Source organism: Danaus plexippus, chromosome 4, assembly GCF_018135715.1.
Source record: "Danaus plexippus chromosome 4, MEX_DaPlex, whole genome shotgun sequence".
Lineage (NCBI taxonomy): Eukaryota > Metazoa > Arthropoda > Insecta > Lepidoptera > Nymphalidae > Danaus > Danaus plexippus.
The window spans coordinates 1,158,716-1,183,864 of record NC_083538.1 but is presented as its reverse complement, the minus strand read 5'-3'; the positions used below and the strand labels follow the sequence as shown (position 1 = coordinate 1,183,864).

At 30.7% G+C, this 25,149-nt stretch overlaps 2 protein-coding genes across 6 annotated transcripts in view; one reads left to right on the top strand and one right to left on the bottom strand.

Moving 5' to 3' along the window:
• The window catches only part of LOC116768781 (CUGBP Elav-like family member 4), a 281,956-nt gene that overhangs the window by 77,907 nt on the left and 178,900 nt on the right, over positions 1-25,149 (bottom strand). For all 3 annotated transcript variants that reach the window (XM_061526812.1, XM_061526815.1, XM_032659604.2), the window contains exon 2: positions 8,658-8,706. In XM_061526812.1, coding sequence (XP_061382796.1) covers positions 8,658-8,706 — 49 coding nt within the window. The remainder of the gene's footprint in view (positions 1-8,657; positions 8,707-25,149) is intronic.
• Positions 1-25,149, top strand: part of LOC116768782 (parkin coregulated gene protein homolog) — a 204,071-nt gene that overhangs the window by 81,390 nt on the left and 97,532 nt on the right. The window lies entirely within an intron of this gene.

Sequence of the window (25,149 nt, the reverse complement as noted above, 5' to 3'; positions counted from 1 at the left end):
ATATTTTAATGGCTCCTGTAATTTTCCGTCTCTACTCGTCTAAGGCTATAATTAACTGTCATCCTAAACTATTTTCATTAAAGCGACATTACAGAAAGTTTGTACCACTTATGCGGCGCTCTTCTGTGTCTTTGTTGATAAATTTACATGGCTACATGTCAAATATTATGGATTAGTTGAGGTTATAAAAATATTTTAGAAAATACCAAAGTGTTGATATAAAGTATATCAATGATACAAAATTAATTGCTTTTAGTACTGGAACATAGGCAAGAATATTTAGGTACTCATAATAGTACTAACTTTCTGACTCTATATTTATACTTTCAGTCGACACGGTACAGCAAGGTACTGCAAGGTTACGGAAATTCTAAATAATTGAAAATATTATAAAATAAGAAGCTTAAGTTTCTCAAATATAGTGACAGCTTCAAATGTTGAATAAAGTCCTTTATTGCTTTTTCCAATCATTCGATGCTTGAAGTTAAAACTATTTATGTTATAGTTATATAATTATAGAAAATATCTTATATTATAAGAATTCAAAAAATCCACAACTGTCGTAATTTTCCTAGAAAATTTCACCTTAAATTTAAAAGCAATTAGTTTTAGAAAGATTTAAATTAAAACGATGAGGCACTTTAACGTCGGAGTAATTAGAATCGTTATCTCACTATTCAAATTACTTTAACTATTCAAGTTAAAAGTCTTGTGTTCGTTACAGATTTGAGTATCGCGTGACAGAGTCAGTTAACGGAATGAATTGCTGTCCGGATGACTGAAAAACATCAGGAAATATATGTACAGTCGAAATCTCGATATCGATCTACCGGAACAAAAACAAGCAAGACATTAAAATAATTCACTTTGTTTTACTATTCTAACGAACGAAACAATCTTGCGAATAAAGTGATTAAACTTAAGAACAGTACAATAGTGGTCGGCGGAATCGGCGTCATTAAACAATCAATGACGCGCTCAAGCCGTCCGGGTTCGATCCCGGTTATAATGGTCGATCCACACTCGGGTTAACTTTGTACAGGGAAACTCATTATTAATTTAATGACAGATAACGACCGTGTTGTTTTGAAATATAATAGAAGGACTATCAAGTTTATTATTACACGAACTTTTCATCGATTCGTCGTTTAAGTTATTTCGATTGTAAGATCGCATCCTTAGTGATAGAAACGCTTTACCGTATGTGTACAAAGATAACATAAATATTTATTTAAATATTAATTCACTTCCAACTTTAAAACCAAGACGAGCTATAATAAATTATCGTTTGTACCACTATCAATACGGTCTTATAAAAATTTATTTTAAAATTCCCAATTGAAAATACTTTGGAATTCTGTTAGCCGTACAAAAGGTTAGCAGAAGAGCGCCGATGAAAATGTCGAATATTTTGACAAAGGTCACCAGGTTTCATTTATTATTTGTGGAGTTGTGACGTGCCACTAAAATAGATTCAATGGATAAGTACGAGTAATTTAAGAATGTTGTACGCTAGAATAATATTAAAAGTTAAAATGAAAACGTTATGTTTTGAAACAAACTGTTTATTACTTGGAACAGAGTCGTATTATTTCGAGATCATTTACTGCTTCCAGTGATAAATAAACATGGTTATATGACATATACGATTATGGATTTTCTCATGAACTCTTAAAAACTTATTATCATATATCCGACTTGACCATGCTGCTCTTTAGTATGCCGTGACGTCATTCGTTATAACACCAAGGATTTATGGATGCCATTAACATGGAAATAATAATTTTATCGTCTATAAAACAGTTTTGATGTGTGTCAGTTTGATAAATAATTCAATTTTGACCGATATTCGCATCGGCATTATTGCTTTGGGGACATCAATCGAAGATTGGAACAGCTTACAAAAATATCGATAAAATAATAAAAATGGTGTCCGTTGTATTATTGATATTAAAATATAAGCTAATATTTAATTAGTATTTATTACGTCAACGATACGTATATATTAAATGTGTAAGAATATCGAGAACGCTTTATTATTATATGATGAAATTCTCATAAAGTTTTAGTGTCATATAAGAAAATACGATCACAATACCGCGTGTTCCACAAACATAGCAATAACTTCCCAATAAACACTTGAGGTAGATAAATGAGCCGTTTTCCTAAATGACGTTGCACCCTGGAGCACAAAAAATGTTTTCCCACAAAACCAGCGACGGAACAATTCGTGATAACGACGAACATCTTCGTGAGTCGCAGAAATTTATCAGATATAAGTAAGACGTGGTTCTCCGTGAGACCACACCATCAGGCATCGCCTGCCATAATTTATTAACACCTCATAAGTGCAAAAGTGTGTACATTCATAAGTCCAGCGGAACGTGTGTTGGCTCGACGTATAAATAATTCAGTGTATCAGGACGGCGGGAACGCTCCCTCCCGAGGATTCGATTGTACGTCTTTTACTTGCGCGGGAAATAAAGTTAATAATAATGGCGGACGGGGAATTGCTGAGTATCATTTCGACTGTCTATTCGGTTGTAACATAAAATAACATACACTTTGCTCCGACCGTAAAGTTGAATATAATTTAGTGTCGTGGGAATCAATGTGAACAATCTTTTAAAAGAAATATAGGAAAAATATTTTCTTCTTGCATACGGATTAATATATTTGATAACATGAAAGTTTCCATAATATTAAATGAAATTTACTATCAAAGGACAAAGTGAAAGATTTATTGATTTTTTGATACCTAAAAGGTTTTAGTGAAAGATGATAAAATGTCGCTTCGACCCTTTTAATGCGGCTCTAATAAAACTTTGAAGCGTATGCCAAAAACCCATAAAATGGTCTCAACTAAAAAGCATTAAGAACCCAACAAAATTGAATTACAAACCTTCCCTTACTAAGCTATTTACGGGTGGATAACAAGCGTCCCAGTTGGCCCTGGCAAATAAAATTATAATTGGGACATAATATGTGGAACACGGGATTATAGAGTTGCTGATGCCTTGCATTGCTTTTTCATGGACCCTCTTCACGTGACACAAAAATATGAAGTTTGCTAACGAGGGCAATAATCCTTTAATAATTTAGTTTACTTGCAGCAAAGAAAGTGTTGCTATTAATTTATATTCCTAAAATTAAGTGAACAATAGGTAACAAACAAAAGTTGAGGTGTGTGTGTGGAAGCTAACTTTCCTGAATCCGGGGCTGTAACAAAGACTCCCATCCCCTGGGAACACTAAGAAATGCATTGTATGAAAACAAACGAGTCGCTGGTAGTGTCCCATTCTAAACTTTTATATTTGAAGTTCGGACTCAGTTTCGACAGGGTTATTTTGTCGCGCTGGCCACCTCCAAGTTTTCCGCAGAGCGTCAACACTCGGTGTCACTTTTCCTTTGAAAGTTACTTTAAAATATTTACGACTGAAACTTTTCCAGTATAAGAAAATTTCGACGAGTGGAGTCCGAAAGCAAATTTATAGTTTTCTGATAGAGAGTACAAGAAAGTTTCGTATAAAGATACCTTATCTTTCTCCTTTGTCATTTTGTGATCTATTTGTTTTGAAATGGTTTTGGGTTGTTGAGAAATTGTTTTGTTTTTGTGTTGCCCGTTTTGCCTTATTAACGTTCACATATACACACGAATATCTTTTTCAAAAACTTGTTAAAATAGTAATTTAATATAAAATGTTGAACGACTTTAAACTTTAATGGAAATTAACTTCAAATTAATCACAATAGGCTTTATAAATTTGTAATAATATTCAATTTTGTAAAAGCTCTGCATATTTTAAACAATAAAGTTGAAAGACTTTGATAGAGTTTGTTTTGTTAATAGGCAATTTATTACTTTTTAATACATACAAGTAATTTAATCATTTTCTTATTCATCGGAATCATGTTATCTCATGTGCTATAGTTTGTACACATGTACACATGCACATACCTATTTATAATATAATAAAACATGTAAGTCATAATAATACACAAATTTTATTTGTAATTTCCCAATTATTTCAACAACAAGCATAACAGAATCTAATTTATTGTTGTTAATGTTGTTCAAACTTTATTTGATTGGGGAAATACTCGGAATTGAGAGGCCGAAACTTTCAGCTTTGAATTTTAGTAAATATTTACAAAATAAATTCATTGCTTTGGATAACAATTTCAATAAGCTCCTATAGTAGACAATGATATTTAAACATAAGTTATTATTGATCAATTGTTTACGAGGAATTCATTTTAGTTAAACGGTGTATCATGATAAAATCTCACTCTATACAAGTAATGATTAAAGTTTACGTTGGTACTAACTGTCAATATGGTCTGTGTCAAGCGAAGCGTCACAGTTAAAAATGGTTTTGTAATGATGAATATTTATCGCTCGCGTGCTTCAGACCATTAGTGGACTTGTATAGACTCGATTACTGCGAGGATAAGAATATTCTTTTGATAACATAACATTTGCTTTTCGTGTCACTAAAACAAGTTGAATTCACCTAAAACGACATTTAGGTTGCATTACAGAAAAAAATATTTTATAAGATCCCGCAGACGTTTTGTAAAAAACAAGAAGCGAGCTGGCGTAAATTGTTCGTTGTATTCAATACTGTGAACTGTCGTTGAGAAGGCCTTGGATTAATGAATCTACATATGATTATACTCGTATACGATGTATTTATCCGAATGTAAAATATATTTACACATTTTAATATAAAAAGAACTTTGTGATATGGATGAGCAGGTATCATCTGCTATCAAAGCAAATAATTCCAGTAAATGATTGATCAACCAAATTCGTTGTTTGTTCGCTTCACTAATTAGCTTGAAAGTGAAATACGATTGATTAAACGATTCGCCATACTTCAAAGAAACCTTTTTATATAAGGTCTGCGTAGAAAATTAAAACAGGGGCGGCTTGTTTAATCAGTTTTTAATTTTTTTCTCGTTTTTACATATGGATATATTGATATATCTTTGTTATATAAAAGTGCCATTGAATTATAGAAGTGATGAAAGGGAAATTTAAATTATTATCTTAAAATGATCCTCAAGGTTTGTTATAATAACAAATCCATTAGTCACAAATATTCATTAAGACCAAGTGTTGAATTTAAATAACTATTTAACAAGGCAATAATGGCTTCACGCCCTCGAATCCGTTACAATATGTAAAACGTACCGCGCCAAAACCATACCTATTCCGAGGTCGGAGACGCCAATATTGTGTCCTCAATTTTAAGTGCTGGTTCCGCTATCTTAGTTGTACGTGCAGATGGTGATAGCTTGCACCAATTTAATAACCATGCCTAGTTGAATACGGAGCTGGCACCCAGCGATTAGGTCACGATCACATTGACGTAATGTTAGTGAGATTCTTTTATTCAATTCTCGTTCTTTTTGAACGCTGAATATCTCCGAACACCCCGTCTACTTCTAGTATTTTAATGACGTTCGCTACGTTCTGTGAATTGCAATTTATATTCCAATGTGTTTGTTGGAGACGAAGTATTTTACACTGAAATATGCTTTTTTCTATTTTATAATATTTTTGTAACAAGATAATAATAAAATCCGATCGGAATGTTTCGGACAACAAATTATTGTCTGTTGTTGCTTTGGATTAATATTTTCGTATGTATAAAGTATATCACACTCATAGAACCAAAAGTCATTCATAAAGTCCGAAGCCCCAGTAGGGACAAGGTTTTACCAACCGAGCAACTTCCGAGTGGCAACCGCAGTAATTCCCTTCCGATCGGGTTTCAATACATTTACACTCAGTATTAGCGATATGAATTTTGTAATATAAATGCCGATAACTTCAGAGACCTCGCCAAAGAATTTGTAATATTCTATAGCGTTTACGTAAAAAAATATATATGTTCAGGGCTCCTGTACATATTGATGTAATAAAGTTACAAAGCCAATTGGAATTCTTATTTAAATATCCTAGGCCTGTGTTCAATAGAGAATATTCAATAAATTTCGAGTTATGAAGAAAAATATTGAAAGTTATTTTTAACCCTTTTGATCTTATTGTAGGACTTTATTGTCTTATTTCAAATATTTATTATTGCTTATAAACAATTGGACGGTCCAAGCAGACAAAACTGTATAATCGTGGGTATCCGAGCGCGTTTTTCATCTAACTTGTGTGCAACCAGCCAAACCCGGAACACTGCAATATTATTGTAAATTCTCGCACCGCTAAACGGTGCACACATTGTTGTGTGAAGATATTGTGTCCAAATTAATGTTTTGCGGTTTGCTGCAATGGGAAATCTGCGTTCGAAACGAGTCTTGAATGCATTTCATGTGTCTCTCCTATTTTATTTATTAACATATTTCCAATAAAACATCTCATTAATTAAAAATTTATTTTGTAATCTCATTTAATTAAATTTTCTAAGGTTACAGCAAATATAGCTGATTGATGTTAGAGCTCATTACAGACAGTATGTAAACAACACCACGCACGCAACCTTAAATTCCTTCTCAATTAGTTATAAACGGCGTGTGAAGTTTTTGCTTTCATTTTGTTTTATAAAAATATAATATTTTTAGAAGTCAAGAGAGCTTTTCATAAAAGATAAAAAAAATGCTTTTAACATCTCGATTTTATCAAAAAATATTTGAATATAAAGGTATATAAAAAGTGAAATACCGATGTCAAAATGTATAAACCACGTACTATTTTTGTCATAAAATGAAGCTGTATAGCATTTTTAGGCAAAAGCTCCCTATCACCGAGGCCACGGAAGGACCATCGATAATTAAATTTGATTCATCAAAAGCTTTTAGTGATGTGCAGCTATCGTTGTACATATATCGATATCAATGACGTCCGACTAACACTAGACGATGATTCGATCGGTTGAAGTTTGACAACGATCTCAAATCCATCTCGTTCGTCCGCATCGGATGTGAAAATAATTACAACACTAGCTCTCCGTTCCACAAGTAACCATTAACAAAAAGATATTAAGCTGAACTTAATAGGGATTTTATTATCAAATAAAAACATATTTGAGGTATCTCGTGAGCGTTATAACGCTAACAGCTAACAGCTAAATGTTCTAATAATTTTACATGATGAGGTGTCGGCATAACGGATACGGTCACGCGATTACATGAAACTCGAGTTTTATGAATCAGAGAACTTCGTACGAAAGAAACCTGTTGCTTAATAAAGCACTAAGAATGATTGATGAATTGTCGGCGACTTATTGATATTGGGATTTCGTTCTTATATAGTTGGTAATAGAACTTATTTTCCTTTATGATACGAACGCGTTTTCACAAATCAATTTCCCTATTATATTATGTAAAAAAGACTAAGTCTTTGATTGAAATTAATTTCCAAGTATTGTTGTTCAATTCGTATTTCAGGTTTAGGTTATAAGATTTAATGTATTAATATCGTACAATACAAATAATCAATGTCCCATCACTATTACCATGTTTAAGTTTCTATGATTTCCTCGGGGGTTCAGTCGGGTTTGTCCGATGACGTTTTATTAACCTATCTCGATACGAGGGTCAAGCTAAATAGAAATTATTCTTGATAGCAAATAACACTGTCCCCGGGCCTCGTCTTGTTCCGGAATATAGCTGGAGATATGAAATATTGTTTTAATTGAATAACCTTATACTAGTAAATATATTTCAGTCCAAAAGGTATGTGATAATTTAATGAGACTTTCCCCAGTAGTCATTTAAATGAAACTAATATTTTCGATCGTTTTAACTCCCGACGTTTCAGTTACTTTGCAGCAATCGTGACCACGGGCTGACGAGATTTCTTAAAAATAATAAAATAACAAGTAGTAATCCGAAAATATTAGTTTCATATATATGTGATAATTTTTGATTAAACAATATTTGTTTCAAAAACCGATGCTTTTAGATGCGTGAAATGACAATTGAATCCAATGGCTGTTGCAACCGTAAGTGACATAAGGCGTCCAAATCAATTCAGGAAACGATTTAAGGATACCAAGTCATGGGATTAGGGTACTTTGATTTGGTGAGACGTAAAAATCTTTACAATAATTAACATTCGAGTGCCGAACATCAGACTGGAGATAAAATATTCAACAAAAAGTCCCTCGTCATGGTGACGTTTTCAAAACTAAATATTTATGTCCGGAATGGTGAATCAAATGTCGCGATATTAATGAGCTATCATCGTTAGTGTGGGATATGACTTGCGTGGGACAAGCTGTATTAACATGTTCGATTATATATATTTATATGTTAGAATTGTTTACTATGTGAAATATGTCGTAATGAATTGACGGTTATATTAAGGCAGTGGTCACGTAGCTCCAATAAATGGCAAAAAACGTACTTAAAGACTACCCAGGTCGAGTGGATTTGGTCCCTTTAAATCAAGAGGGTAGACGCGTTTTTGTGGAAAAAATATATAAAAGAAAATATAATTTGAAAGATATTTTTTTCCTAACAATCTCTAATTAAGTTTGTTTATTCATTATATTTGAAGTGGTGTTTGTTGTTTATCTTTTATGGATATTTTGGATTTTACTTAATATATTTTATTTAATGACCGCTGGTATTATTATTTTTAATCTGTGACATGTTATTTAATTACAACAGATAATAAATTTTAGTTGACTAACCTCCTCTATTCTCGCTGTCCGCAGGTTTCACCTGTATCGCTCGGTTCATCTGAAAAGATAGTAACATATTATATTAATGATTGGTAAAATATAAAACCAATTAACGTAACTTATGTTCTGTGTTTAAAAATCAAAAATCTTTAGTTCATATTATTATATCAAGAACGCCATATATGATCTCCGTGAGACACGAGTAGTTCAGGAGTTTTTATGGAACAGAAATCATAATTTTCAATATTTTAAATATATTTCAATATATTTTCGCTTTTCCAACCCGGTATTATTTTATGAAACCCGTAAGACGCTCTAAGATTATTAGATTCTTTATAAATAAGTTATTGCTGGGAAGCAATTACCCAGTTTTTCAAGGAATTCTGAATGTAAGGAATAAAATCAGCTAAATTACCTGTTTCAGTCATTTCTACGTTGAAGAAAAGGGATGGCCTATATGCAACGTGGGCGTGGTTTAGCGACCTTTCACATAAATATTTAACGATATATATAACGCGGAGTGCTTATGTACTGAGGAACAAATAACAACTGAAAATAACACCTTCATATGTAGGGGAAAAACCCTTTTAATTATCGTCAATATCTTAAAACAAATAAGTCCTAATATTATTTATTAAACTAAATTCCATGTACTTTGCAAAGAAAGCAAGCGTCGACGAAAAGCCATATCAGTAATACCTTCTAATTCGTCAACTAATGTATTTTGTCAATAAAGATGTTATCCACACTTTTATACAGCTCTATCAGCATGCCACTACAGGTAAGCAAGAAATGACATCAGGCTAATTTGATTGTTCGTTGGATTGATATAAGGGCGACAGTCATATACTTAATTCCTTTCATTAATGTAGAAGCTTAGTGGTTGTTTGTATAACGGTCATAAAAGTCATAAAGGTAAATTAGTAGACACATTTTATTACATGTAGCGTGCATAAGTTTCCATATAAATCAACAGTACGATATATCTTTACGTCTACAATAATTACTATAATTCTGTTTTCGATAAGAATCCATTTTTGTTATTTGTTTTAAGATTAACCTTTAGTATAATATATTGAATCGTGTCGTTCTCGTGATGTGGTCGTGAGTTATAAAGGGCTCGCGACCCAAATTGTATTGTCACCGACTATACTAATGTATTGAAGTTTGCAATTAGCGAAGTATATTCTTTCGGAAGACCATTAAATGTAACGTTGTGTGGAAATATATATATTTTTCCGTTTGTTTGTATTTTCATACAACTTATAACAATTAAAATAAACTCGAATATAATTGAATGTTTTAGTACCGTTTTGGAATGAAGATTTATATTTAAAAAAAATATTAATAGCTATTAAATGGAATGCAGTATCCTAAAGAAAACGTAAAAGATGGTTTTGTAAAATATATATAACTGTTTGAAATGTGCCAATGAAGACTCCGGATTTCATTTAAATTAAGAAAACACTTATACGAGATCTTTCTTAAGGATATCATTTAAATGGATTACATATAGTTAATTTCTTAAATTTTTTCTTTACTTAATATGTTTATTTAATAAATACAATAAGTCTTGTGATAACTTAGTGCTGATTTTAGAATAACGTATCTCAAGTGTTACGTTTCATCATTTCGCAGGTATCTTAGAAGGGCCTCCAAGAAATACCGGATCTGTGGAATGTAAGCAATCAATAGAGATCAAAAGATCTAGTGGTTCTCAATACTATAAGTAAAAAAACTTCGACTAGGTGAAATTGCTTTCTACAAATTACTCTCTGATACAATAAGCCTTAGGCTCACCGTTCGTAACAGAGGGATAATAATAATATTTATTTGGTACCAAATACTTTAAGTTTTTAACGTTTTCTAATATTTTATTTATAAAAAATAAATGTTGTGCTTAAAAATATAAAACGAAAAACAATCTCGATAGGTAGAAACATAGCTATTATTTATATTTGTAAAGTATTTAATTCCTTTATTACAATTAATTCTCAATTTATCATTCAAGTCAATAACCTATTCATCGAATAAGAACGAGCAACATTGACTTGGTTTAAATGAATATCTACTCGACAAACAAAAGCCCTTGAAACAATATTGTAATTAAAGTCCAATAATTATAATAAAACATAACAGCCCTAACCATTAAGTTACTATTAAAAACATATTTATCAATGCTTCATGTCAACCGACAGTTATCTGAAAATATTATCGGTCGGAATAAAATAGCGTAAAACAACATGTCCGTTCATGTACCTACCGAGCTGTCAAACTGAATAAGCTGTCCGAGTATTGTAAGTAATGACATTGACAGTTGTCACTGTCACCGTTGCTAGGTAACGAGGCCACCAACAAGGAAATGAGTGATGATATTTTTCTTCTATTAACGGTAAAGTTTAAGTAAAAAGTATGCATATTTTATATTCATTGAGTATATCATGAAAAAAAAAACAACATAAAGTAATTTATACAGAACACTGAATGTTTTTATAAAATATATTATTATAAAAACGAATTTCCTGTGTATTTTAAGGTTCGTGTTGACCTAAAAACTTTTGTTAACTTTGCCTTTAGGGAATTAGAGGGTCATGACGCTCCAAGATTTTTTACTGAATAAGAAAATCATTTGTTAAACACACTTAGAAGATTTAAAGAAAACAATGTTTAAAGTACAACGCTGTGTAACCTTTTTGTGAATAATTGGTTATGACTATGCATATTATATTAAAAAAAATAACTTTCCCACATCATATTTTATATAATACTAAAGGGCTCCTGATATAAAGCCAGTGGTTATCATTAACTGTATTAAGTAGGCAATAACGTGATACCTGGAACTTTGTCATCTTGAAGTCAAACATACAAAATTAGAGCTTATATTAAATTAATAAAGTTCAAAAGCCGTTGCGGTTCCATGCGAGAAAATTCAAAAACAATTTATTAGCTTTTGTTGGGAAGTAAAACCGATCATAAATTACGAATACGCGGCCAATCCTGATCCTAAATAGAATTTGTTAAGTAATTTGATAAAATAATCGTGTACCGGCCAGAGGCGGAAGTGCAAAAACGTTCAGGAATTTGTCCAAGCAATTTCAAACTGTCGTAAATTACTCGGAAAGAATTCGTGAGCATGTTAAGTACGGTTCATAAATTAATTAAGGTTATTACATTGTTGTTTATTACAATTTAAAGGGTATTAAATTATTTTCAAAGTTTACATCCGTGACACCGTTCGTGGAAGGGTTAAAGGTATTCATTAAGTTATTTTTCATTAAATAATATGTGACAAGTTTAATATGAGGGATTCCGTAAAGGTAGGTAGGTGCTAAGAATAGATCACGGGTTGAATCGTTGAAGCGGAGCTGCAAGTTGGTTTCTCTATCACCGCGGCACTAACCCCAAAACTTATAAAAAATGAAGTTTCCCTAACTCTTCGCAGTAATGGGGCGTGGAAGGGACATTCTTTCGGAACTTTGCCCCGTCCTGGTTAGGGCATGATAAAAGTTTTTATGTAGTGCTTACGACTGACCCAACAGTTTAGAAATCCATAACACATTATGATAACGTATACTGCCTGTTCAGAAACGTAGGATTCTCGGTTGTATATTTTATATTCGCTGTTACAGCGATGGGTATGTCTATTTGTTGATTAAATAATCTTTCATATCCAATCAACAACATATAAGATTGTTGAAATCGTGTTCGTTATTGATTATATTATAATGGCAACAAAGTTTTGTTTATATAACTTTTAAGTAAATCAATGAAAAGAGTTACAATACCAAAGTTTTAAGCCATTTTAATTTTAAATAATTATATTTGCAAATATTTGTTTTTATTATTTAAATAATATACATTATTAAAAATTAAAAGTATATTGATATTACACTACATTTCAAAACTTGAACACTCTTAAAAATTTATCTTTAAATTTAATAAACAACACATTCTTAAACGTTTAAAAATCTTTTATAAACTAAGTTTAAAAAATAAACAAAAATAAAAACACAATTTAAAATGCATAAAAAAATATTTTTAATAAAGTAAATAATATGTTTTATCAAAAACTATTACAGTTTTCAATGAAATCAAAGATGACATTGAAAAATGTTTTATAAAAAGTAACAGAGAAATCAAAAAGGTTACATTTTGTTATAAACAACTTTTTAACTAATAAATTTTGAAATATATCTTATTCCTTTTTTCATGGGAATTAACAATCAAAGTTGCTGGATTTTCTGAAAATAAAAAAGAGATAAACAAAAAAATTATAATAATAAAATAAAAGAATAAATAATAAAGCTAAAAAAGTTTTATGAAATCAACAATTTTAATAAATTTTACTTACAATAATCGGCGGCGGGTATTCAACTTTCGCCGAACGCAAAATATCTACGAGATGAACCATATGGACAGATGAATAAGTCCCAATTTAAAAGGAAACTGTGGATGCCGTGTTCGGAAACGTACGTCAGTCGGTGAGTGTGCCGTGAGTAACGTGATTCACGTGCTGCCCGCTCGGTGTTCAGACGTTGACTGAGAAGCCAGCCGAGGACACGCACGCGGGAGAGGGAACACGCACTCACGCAGACGACACAGCCAATGGCGTGCGTGAGTCGCGCGCACCCCCGCACTTCAACACAAGCCCCGCGCGCTCCGGCACCTCACAATCGATGCCCTATATTGCATTAATTATTTAGGAAACACGCAATGAGATAACACGAGGTGGCAGATAACGGATCTGTGGATTTTAAATAAATCATCTTGTCTTAGTTTTTTTTTTATTTATTTTTTTTTCGCCAGCAACGGCCCACTGTAACGCATTACGGCGACACCTACTCTGGCGTTGTGATTGTTTTTTTTTGTAGATTGTAATGTAAACATGTTTTTGTTAACGCTTTGTAAATAACACGATAGTGTGGACACGTGGCGGGGCTTTTCGTATATTTACCTTTATAAATAACCATAGTTTTTTATATATTTAGAAACAAATCGCCACATAAAGGACCTCTGGCTATAAATAAAATTAAATTCTGAGCTGGTTGAAAAATAGATTTAATATCTGAATATAGCTCGAGCATAATTGTGAGTTATTAAATTTTTATAATGTTTGAAATCTTTTACTTTGTACTTTTTTAGCAATAATTTAATTTTTATATTAAAAGAAATATTAGTTCCGTATACATAAAATATTATTTCCAGTACATTGATAAAAATTATAGAATACATTTCTGTTTAGGAGCATTTCTAATTATTCTTCTGTGTAATGTCTTACAATCAAGATGCAGCACAGCCGTCACCTGGCGCGGACGTGTTACCGTGAGCTGAATACCGGTCAGGATGTGACTTGTGGACACCAATTATACAGATACAGGATGCTCCCTTTGTTATTAATAATATGATATCAAACTTGTGTTGCTGGCTGTAAACTGAAGCATCCTGTATAAATTAAATGAATTTGTTGCGACTGATAGGGTTAAGTCGTTCAATGGAATCTTGATTGTTATTATTTGTGACTTTATATACCTATGTACACATCATTTAAAGCCTTGAAGATTTTGATGTTATAAACATTTGGTAAATTTTCACTTATTAATACATTTTAATTAATATCTTTATCAGATATCAATTGAGTTCTTCTTGAGTATATTTCGTTTCTATTCTAAGGTTTATAAAATTTGTGACGTCTTTAAAGTCAACACGTGTCAATGCTCGAGACAAACATTTGATTCCGATTTGAACTTGATAACTCTTTACCCAAATATTATATATTGAGACATTTTCTATCTTTTTTTGCAATGCTCTCTAAGATGTTCGTTAAAATATGAACATTGTTCAGATGTTCTATATATTAGTACAAAATGCCTTATTTCAGTATTTTTAATGTATAATATTTTTTTTAAATTCCTGATATTTTCTGATAGAAACAGAATTTTTATTTCTGTTTTGTGTATTCTTAACGTATTATAAAAGAAATATTTATTATGTTCACGGTAACCAAATGCTTAATACCTACTATTTTTTTTACCAATCATTACTTGATAGTTCTTGTTAAATCCCATTCGAACTTTTATATCTTTGTCTTGACTTATTTTTATATTCAATATTAAAAATACCAAGTACAGATACGGTGCTTATAAAATTTTATAGATTTTATAAAACTAGAAAATACATATTTTTAGCAATAGCTGTGTGTAAATTTATTGAATTTGGGTACTAAAACATTAATCTAACGAGAATGATTCTTAGTCGGCGTCAACTTGTGCCAAGGTTGTTATGCAACTATTCGGAACCGAGCTAATGAACCATTAAAATGCTGATGAAGTTCATTTGATTTCCAATTTGAATTATATTATGTAATCTGAGTATTAACAGAAGATTATTTGTAACTAATTCAAAACAATAAATTTAAACTGCATGTCACTCTATAAAAGTGGTTTAAAAAACATATCAGTGAAAACAGTTTCAAACAAAAGAATAAAGTTAGCTATCTTCTAATTTAATCTGAATGGGAAACTTACATTTTAGAAGTTTTACTGGTAGATAGGTAACAGACAAACAAAAATACTGCTCACATTCCGCTCGGGGCGGAGATTGGATGCATTCCAAGGGGGATGGTCGCAGGTAAGAAGCCTACAGGATACAGGTTTGTTCCTCAGTAAAGATATAACTGAAACGTTGTCAAAAGAATTTTAAAGATGTAGTCTGGTAATGAAGTCGTATCAATTGTGTGTCAAAGCTCGAAAAGAAAAAAGAATTTATGTGTTATAATTGACAACGGACAGTAAAAATAGTAGTTATTATGCAGTTTGTAAAACAATCAAATAAAAAAGAATTTTTAGGTAGCTTCCAAATTTTTTAATTGCTATAGTATAGACAACCAGCGAAATGAAATGGAACAAAGGAGTCGCTTATTTTTATTGATAAAATCAATCCATTACTACATGCATAAACAAACAACGAAGTTTGAAAGGCCAGGCAAGGCTTAGGGATTACCATCCCTCTTATGGCCAATGCCCACAATCCTCCAATACGATTTAACTTCACTCCGAAGTACACTCTCCTGTACTGAATTAAAAATTTACTTATTTTTGTAATTGTCTTCTAATAAATATTTCCTCTTTATGAAACAAAAAAAAATCAAAGAAATACCAAATTCTCCTTGAGGTAAACTATTGGATCGTCGATCTGAAATGGAACATGGAACATTCGAAATAATTTTCTTATGCTTATTATATATATTGTCATATTCATTTATTTTTAATTAAACCCTTACATATATGATCACGGTATCTGATACGAAGTATTATGTTATGTATTTCTTTGATATGAAAGTTCATTAATCTCATTGAAATGATCAATGATTAGATTCTCGTAATTAATGAAAAATTTAGAGCAACTTATTGTATTTTGAAACTGATTCTTTTAAATTTTATTTGAAATATGAAGACAAAATCTCGTATAAGGTTCACACGTGTCGCATGACAGTCGTATCGTGAGATCAGAACTAGACAGAGCGTCCCCAGTGCTATATTTTATTCATTACATGATCAAATGAAAAGCAATGTGATCGAGTTTCAAAATCTAAAGTTGTACTTAATTGATCGCTTTGAATTATTCAGGCCTTCGTATTCGCTTGATTTATTTTACTAAGGTTTCATTTTATTTGTAACAGAAGTTTGAGATATGTAATTTTTAAATTGCCTTATCTATTATACTGGATCTATATACTGAATTATTGGTTTGGCGTCGAATTGATGTTGTCACCGGATTTAATAATGAAACAACAAATCATATTAAAAGAAGAAAAAAAAAACGAAAACCGTAAAGAATATACGCCACCTTATTTATTGATAGCATATTATGTGCTTATAAATTTTAATAAAGTCTCAGCCCCGGAGTGTAAAAAGGTAGAAACTGGCAAAAAAATGATAGGCATTACTCACGGAGCGTCGTAATACGAACGCTTCCTTTAATATTGGTGCAAGGAGGTCCTTTATATGGAACACTAATTTGAGGATGAATATAAGGTTTTATATCCTGATTGATTTCTGTATAAATATAGATTAATAATATTTTAATTTTACTTAAAAACTATTATTTGTTGAGGTTGGATTTATTTTTTTTTTATTATATGAAATCAAATAGTGCTTTAATTTATAATGTTACTGTAACTGTTTTTAGGAATATAAATTGGTCTGTGAATATTGTTCTAACATTGTTAAAACTAGAAAGGACTTAAGTTTACTTTTAGAAAAATCATTAACAATTAACAACAAATTTAAAGAATGTTCAACCGTAGGCGGTAGACGGTTTAAACAAAACGAACTAGATCCAAGGACTCGAATAATTCGTCGCTTTTCTAAATTTACAAGTTTCTTACAAAAATACGAGATTCACGTGAATTTAAGAGTTTCTTAGTTTCGCTAACAAGGTGAGGAGAGACTTCGGAGCTGTTATTTTTTCACCGCCGGTCCGTCGAACTTGTGTACATACAAAGTTTTAACAAGCTATATAAAATAATGGGCTAAATTAAACTATGAAAATTATATTAGATACACATTTAAACACCGTATAGAAATGAATTTTAAATCACTTAAAAATTTTAATATAAAACATGATTAGTTTTTTGCTTAAGATACAATTCTGGTGATGACCTTACCGAACACAAACGAGCGCTCACTCGTTAACCGAATCGTCGATCATAGCTTGTTAAAAGTTGGAATAGAAAAAAGTTACAAGGATCGTACAGGAATCGTCAAAAGACATTTGGTGTTTTGTCCAGAATAGATTTTAATTCAACTTTATTGCTGCCACTACATATATTGAATTTAGATGTTTTGTTGTGACGAAAATATATCGTTTATTAATAGTTTTGTTTCTTTTGACTTTTTATCTTCGTTCTTTTTTGTATTGAGACTTTGAAAGTTGAAGATACATGTATTGGTAAATTAGGTAAATTGAAGTACCCGTTGCCTGTACAAGGCATACGTTATAGCAGCTATTAGGGCTATTTCGCTAGAGTTGCAGCAAATGACGTGGAAAACGCTGTAAAATGGAAATCAGGACCTGGCTCGCGCTGTATCACGGATCATCTCTGGATAAGAATGGTACATTATTGAAAGTAACTCCATACTGTTATAAAGATCAGAAACAGCAGTGAAAATAGAGTTAAAAAGTTAACAGAGGTCTCGGTTTTAAATACTTTAATATCAAAATGTCAATCTGATACTCATGTCTTACCACAGTAAGCAGTTTTAGTCATATTTTATATATTATTACAACACAATAGTATTCTGTTATTATTGTATATTGTGTTACTTTCAATCAAACCCCATCAGTAGTGGCTGTAGGTAATAGTCTATTGAGTCTAGTGTAATTATTATATCGGACAAAACTCCGGCGATGACGCTGAAGTTTTAATTAGTTTGTTTTATACAAGTGGAGCCATCGATTCGTAAACTTTCTGAATAGGTTAATTAGGTCCGCGATATTCGGGGCGGCTTTGAAAAATATTTGTGTAATCCTACTAAAATAATATAAGTAACTGATCCCTAATATTTACCAGTCCAAGTTTTAGAAAGGATTCAAATTAATTTGCCGCTAGAGCAGACGGAGCTCGGTGAGGTTGCTGATGTTTATATAACTTCAAGTCTATACTCGTATAAGACATTTTGATCGTTGTAGTAAGTCTTGTTTGTCGTGAGACTCAACACAACTTTACACTGGAATGGTGTTCGCAAAATTAAATAAAACTTATGCTTAAACTACTTATACAAGTGAAATGTCCTCGGATTCTCATGATATTAAATTTAATATTCATCCATCTTTTTGTTTTCGCATATCAAAGTTACTTCGCGAGGCAATTTCACGTATATTTTAATAAGATGTCTAGCCTACGCCCTCCGCTAACCGGCAAGACTTCATGATATTGCCCGCCTCGTAAAATATTGTGACATGACTTTCGTGTTGTAAAGCGTGTGTGAAATTTATTACAAATACTCAACTTGCAAATTGGTTCAGGGAATGAGGCGACACTAACAATTTCAAGGGGAGGATAATTTTTAATCTTTTCAAAACACATCTTTTATATAATGAAGTAAAAAAAAATTTACACAACATTTATCCAAAAATAAAAAGAAACAGTAACAGTATGTATGAGCTTAAAAGTTACAAAATAATATTTAAGTTACGAAACGCGTTCAATGAGCATCTTTTTAAATATTTTCATGAAAAATGTTGAGTGAATGTACGAAATATGTTTTTAACTCGAAAGCGACATTGTTTGCCGTTATTCCCTGGAATACAAAAAAAGTAAATCGGCTATGCACTATCTTTTTTTGTCGACATACGCCGTCCTTTTAAAAATGGTGGAAATCTTGCTTGCTTTGAAGAATCGTGCAACTTATTACGGGGACGTTTACGAATGTTCACTTCTGTTTTTGCATAGAATTTTGTCCGTTAAATTTAAAAAATCATGAAAACCAGTTTTGTATTTTATGGCATTCGTCTAAGGACGAAAGTTGAATGTCTTGATTAATACAGTCATTATGTTTGAACATGGTTTGTTTTGAAGAAAAATTGCGAAAGGTGGCTTTGTAGATACTTGTTTTAATAAATAACATTGTTTATGTGACTTGAATAGCAGAAATATCCTTAAATATTATTTATTTTTAATAAATAAAATTGTAAACATGTAATGTAGGTAACCCAAAGATTTGCAAGGAATATAATAAAAAAGCAGAAAAAAATAAAAAAAAAGAAAGTTTAAAAATTTATATATACCATTATTAGTTTAAGACTTTTTAAATGATTTAGGCTTATCTATACAATCGTTAATCTTAAACAGTAAGTATATTTAATTTATATCACAAAGCAACACAGGTTCACGAGTATAAATTAATAATTACTTATACAAAAGCGGCATAAATAAATGTATTACGAATCTTTTGTTCTATATAATCATGCAATTAATTTGACAAATTCCGAATCAAATATTTAAATTATACGTTCTCAATATAATATCGTCAAAATAATATCACACGTGACGAATAAATATAATAACTATTCAACGGGGCGACAAATAATCAAATTATTATTCAAAATACTTATTTCGTTAATTTATTTATATTTAACAAATAAAAATAAATTGAATACGGTCCGGGAATATTATTTAAATTTTTATTCATTGTTTAATATTTGATATTGATAACTAAATATTTATTTCAAGCCTATTGAATATCTATCTCCAACTTATGAGTTAGTTTTTTGTAATTAAATATTGGTATTTTTTTTATATATTTTGTATTATAAGTGACTTTTAAATTAGACATTGCAAACTTGCAAAGAGGCGTCGAGTGTAGATAAAGTGAAACGTCATTATTTCGGTTTTAATGACCATGGTTCTTATTGTAAGGGAATAGAGTTTAGAATGTTGCATGGTTTTTATAGAGACAAAGGTCCGGTGTGTCAGTGGACAAAATCTGTTCTATTGAAAATGAAACCAATTAGTCTACAGCAAGTGATAGCAATATTGGATGTACTTTCAGAATTAGGAGCATATTATACAAGAAATATAGAGTAAGAAAACTGAGTATATATTTATCTGTATATCTATGACAGCTGAAAAATTATTTAAATTAAAAATTATAATTAATAGAACATAATTACTCTATGATTCAATAAAATTAATCGCAAAGATTGAAACTAATTAAATTAGTAAGAAATGTTTGTGTAATATTTTAAAGCACTAAATTGTTCTCGTTGCTTTATTTTCCAGGTTTCTTAGTATTCCAATAGATAATGAATAAACAATTTTAATCTCAGTGCACCTGAACTGGAGTGCTCTCCATTGTTATAAAAATAAACATAAACCTTATTACGGAACAAATGGGAAAAATCTACAAAATATAAAAGTGTAAATTCTACAGACGAAATCTGAATTAGTTTAATTTCTCCGAACAATGCCCTATACTTTTTATCTAGCGGGAAATAACGGACTTTTGTATTTAACTTTTCAACTCAAAATCGAATTTCCTAGAAAAAGCGACCGTTTTGCATTTATTCAAAAAGAAGTTAGCGCAAAACAATGTACTCGTCACTTGGGTTTTGTCAGAATCCTATTAAATTAGAGATGGAACGGAAATTTTGCCTCTACTGTGAATGGATTGTTGTTCCATACGTTTTATACTGTTTGTTCATACAATGATAAATTCTATTTTATTTTCCAACATTTGCTAAACTAAGCGACTTAATAAGTAAACAACATAAGTCCACTGTCAAAGTCTGTGTATGCTGAATTATTTAATGCATTTAGCTTTCATGTTGTAAAGTCCTAAAGTTTTTTTTATGAAAAGCAGAATTTAATGAAACAAAATTATCTAAAGTTAAATAGTGACATTAAAACTGCAGCAGTCAGACTCCGACCACACAGATATGCAACTGTTCGTAGCACTCGTAGCATGAAGCTTCAATAGCTACGAAATTCTCCGTAGAGTACTACGAATCCACTTTTTTGTTCTAATCGACATTCTTTTATAACATATTCAAGTAAAAGTTACTTAAAGGTTCAAAACATGTTATTTTATTTAATTTTTATTATCAACAGCCCTTCATTTGCCGCATTTAATAGAGTTAATCCAATATATAAGTCTTTTTATTACAAGTTGAATATTTATCTCATAAAATATTTTAATGTATTTATTGTGTGTTATTTAAGCTATTTTGAAAGCACAAAATTTACGAAGCTGGCAAATAAAAACAAAATCCTATTTAATTTACTATAAAGTAATATTTATTATAAATGAAAAAAAAAAACATAAGTAAAATTGGAATTTATTATTTGCAATTATTTCATTTTATATCATAAATTAATAATATATATAAAGATTACGAGTAAATATTAAATTATGTCATAGTTTTTTGATGTGTTACATTGTTATTAGATTTTGTATCACCATCGTAAGACCTTTATAACCGCAAAAACCACAAGCTATCACTGACGCGACTAAAGTTAACTGAAACTACCGAAGGCTTAAACAAATACGTAATAATATTTAAATATATTTAATAATAAACATACGTGAATATTTCATCAATCTTATACAATAAAAATAACAAAGAATATTAATTTAAGATTCCAGGGTTAGGGCTGGCATTGTCTTTGGTTTTATAGAAGAGAAGAAGTTTAGATATTATAGGTCAACTTAGACCACTTTAAGAGATTACTAAAACCAATATCAAATATCAATTTTCTCATTTCACTTCTAAGGTTTTATCTTTTCGGGATCAGCAATGCCTCTATAACTTATTTTTCGATGAATTTTGAAGATAAGTTTAAAAGAAAATTCAGTTGTTGTATAAAGTATATCCTTAAAATAAGTTTCAGCGTCGACTTTAAACGAACGAAACATTTATAAATGGACAACTCAACTAATTTTCTGCTCTACATAAATTCAAAATACATTTTTATACAATGACCAGTCTGTTTATTATAAGCTCTTTATACAATAATTGTACACTACTGTACGTTCTGTTTCCCATTAGATCTGTATATACAGGCATTAGGACAGAGTCGTGACGGCTTCAAGTAATCCTCACACACTGTACGCAGTCACGTAGGCGCAGCTCTGAATACTTTAAGCCTCATTTAGGCTATTTTAAACCTTATTACCACAGCCGTCGGGTGGTATCCGACTGTAAAATATTATGGAATTTAATGTAGAATTTTTAATTATTTTTATCAAAACGTGTTGAATTTCAATCATACCGTGCATTTGAAAGTATTTATATCTTTGAGTTCACTCACTCAGTTGTTTCAGTATCGTATTGTGAAGATTGCGATCGTCGTACCCAAGCAATATTTAGCGTGTCAATAGAGGCATAAAGCGCAAGGTATGGTCAGTAAGTAATAAGGCAGCAAACATATTGTGTGACGGCGGGTGCGGCTAATTGATTGCGACCACGCCTTGCCGATAAATACTATGTGAATGAATGCTTTCACTATTCATTAATACTTTTATCTGAGTATGATTGATCACAGTCTTCAAGTTCTTTTGTTTTTGTCCCGACTAAAGAAAATTTGTCTTTTGAAATCCTTTTATTTTCTTTCGGTTACGTTTTTTATATTAATGAATAAATGTTTAAGCTCGGTTATTTTACTTGATAGTTAGTAATAATATATTGTGTTGCATATAAAATATGTACTCATTTTTATAATATTGTAAAAGTATATACATATGTGTCTAAAGTATTCGTCTGTTCGTCTCGCATACTGTCTGCGGCTTCCAATGAATAAATTTTCCTGATTAAAACATTAATTTAATTACTCCGTTCAACAACCCGAATAAGAATTTGAGTGTTTAATATTTTAGAGTGAGTATTTATATTAAAAAATAAGAATTAATAACAGTAAAATCTTTGAAACGAAACAGTGTATCGTTAAAAATTTTGAAAACTATATTATTGATTACAATCATATAACTTTGTATAATACTAAATGCTTGGACAAAATTATTTAACAAATTACTTTGACTAGTTCTAAACTACTGCTAGAAATTATTAACTCATTGCAATATATTTTCGGATATGTGTTACCCATGTGTTAAATATTTTATATTTTATCCCCCCGTCTTGATCCATGATCACGAAAACATGCGATGGAAAATTTCCATAACGTATGAATGTATCTAGTTATAATTACAAGTATTTTCCTGTCTTTTAATCTAAACATGTGCCCGAAATCTATTTTCTAGAGTCTTAAGTCAATCAAAGTCTGAATACTTTTTAGAGAGACAAAAGAGAAGTATCATTAGAACGCAAATCCTTAGTGAAAAATTATTATATTAACAAAGGGATTTTCTATTTTATTACTCTTTCATCTCACAAGAGTTGAAACGATTTATAAAACTATGAAAAAATCTATTTTAATTAAACTCATATTTTTATGTCTCTTGATATTATAAAGCAATGCGACTAATAAAGTATTATGAAAAGCAAAGTTTCGGTTTGAAAATATGCAAATAAAATTTACTTAAAGAAAATGACGTGAACTTCGGCTCACCTTAAGCCAACCTCTTCGTAATTACCGAGTTAAATGCAAATCAGTTAATAAAGAACTCACAAAAATTGTACACGAAATTCTAAATACACAAATTGTTACCTTTCATCAAAGCTAAAGGGAAAGAAATAACAGAAAGTTTGGCAACGGTTTTAAAAGTTGGATGATTAAGATTTTTTACAGGATCTTTCAAAGAAACGGCCGAAACTTGCTCGAGTCTTTCTAATTGCACGAAAATTAGTGGCTCACTTGATCAATTACGGTGTTTGTCATAATTAAATCACACTTACCTTGGATAGTTTTACGCAATTTTTTCTTGTATTTAAATGAAGTTTAATTTCATATTTACTTACTGGAGGTTGTATGAGACACTTTTATAAAAGAAAATGGAGTGAATTGATTGTTGAACGTAAAAAACCATTGTTCTACCACAAATAATTCCCAAGAAAGCAAATTGATTCTGTTTGCATCTATTCAAATTATAATCGAGGCAGATTTGGAGCAGTCGAGATAGTACGAGAGGTCGGCTAGTGGCGTTTGAACGGATTGTGGGTACTTCGCAATATAACTGAGTATTATTCATGCTTTCAACGGGGGTATTATAAGAATCTGTTTTCTCTCATAGTATTTGGAAATTTTGATTATAAGACAGCATCGCAAACTTCTATATATATATGTAGGTTTATAAAATGTATGTAAGATTTACTCATCACAAGTAATATAATATATAACTCTCTATGACGTATGCAAAATATAAAAATATTTTCTTAGGTCTTTTATAAAGTAACTAAACAGAATCAGTATTTAATCAAAATATCTAATACTTTTTGAAATTTAGAAGGATCCTAAGAAAACCAGCAAAATACTCGTGCTTCTTTAAATTGAAGGAACAGTTGTTCTCATACAGTTTTGGCAACGACTTCAACCATCTGCTCTGATGTTCACGAATTTAAAAAATAAAGATAATTTACACCAGTTCAGAATATTTACTTGTTAGTTTTGTAATTTTGGTAAACATTGGGAAGTTAGCAAATTTTTTTATAATATATTTTTAGACACAAAAAAATCACTTAATGAAATGTCAATGTTTAAATAATAGGTGATTTAAGGATATTAATGATAAAATTATCCTTTTTAAATATTATTCCTTTTTTTATAAAATTCTTCAACTATTTTTTATACATGTGATTGCAAAAATAATTTAATACAATTTAGATTGAGTGTAACGCCTCAGCGACTCTTGGTAGGTAATTGCTTTTCATGAATGGAGTATATATTTTACTTTGTGATTATAAAGTAAGCAAAACAGAACTGGTACATTGAAACGCGGCGTCGCTTTAATTATTTCTCAATTGCTTGTCCAAAACTTAATTTATCGGTGGCAAAACAAGAAACCGATTTCAGACTTTACAGAAGCGGCTCCTAATTGAAAAATCTAAA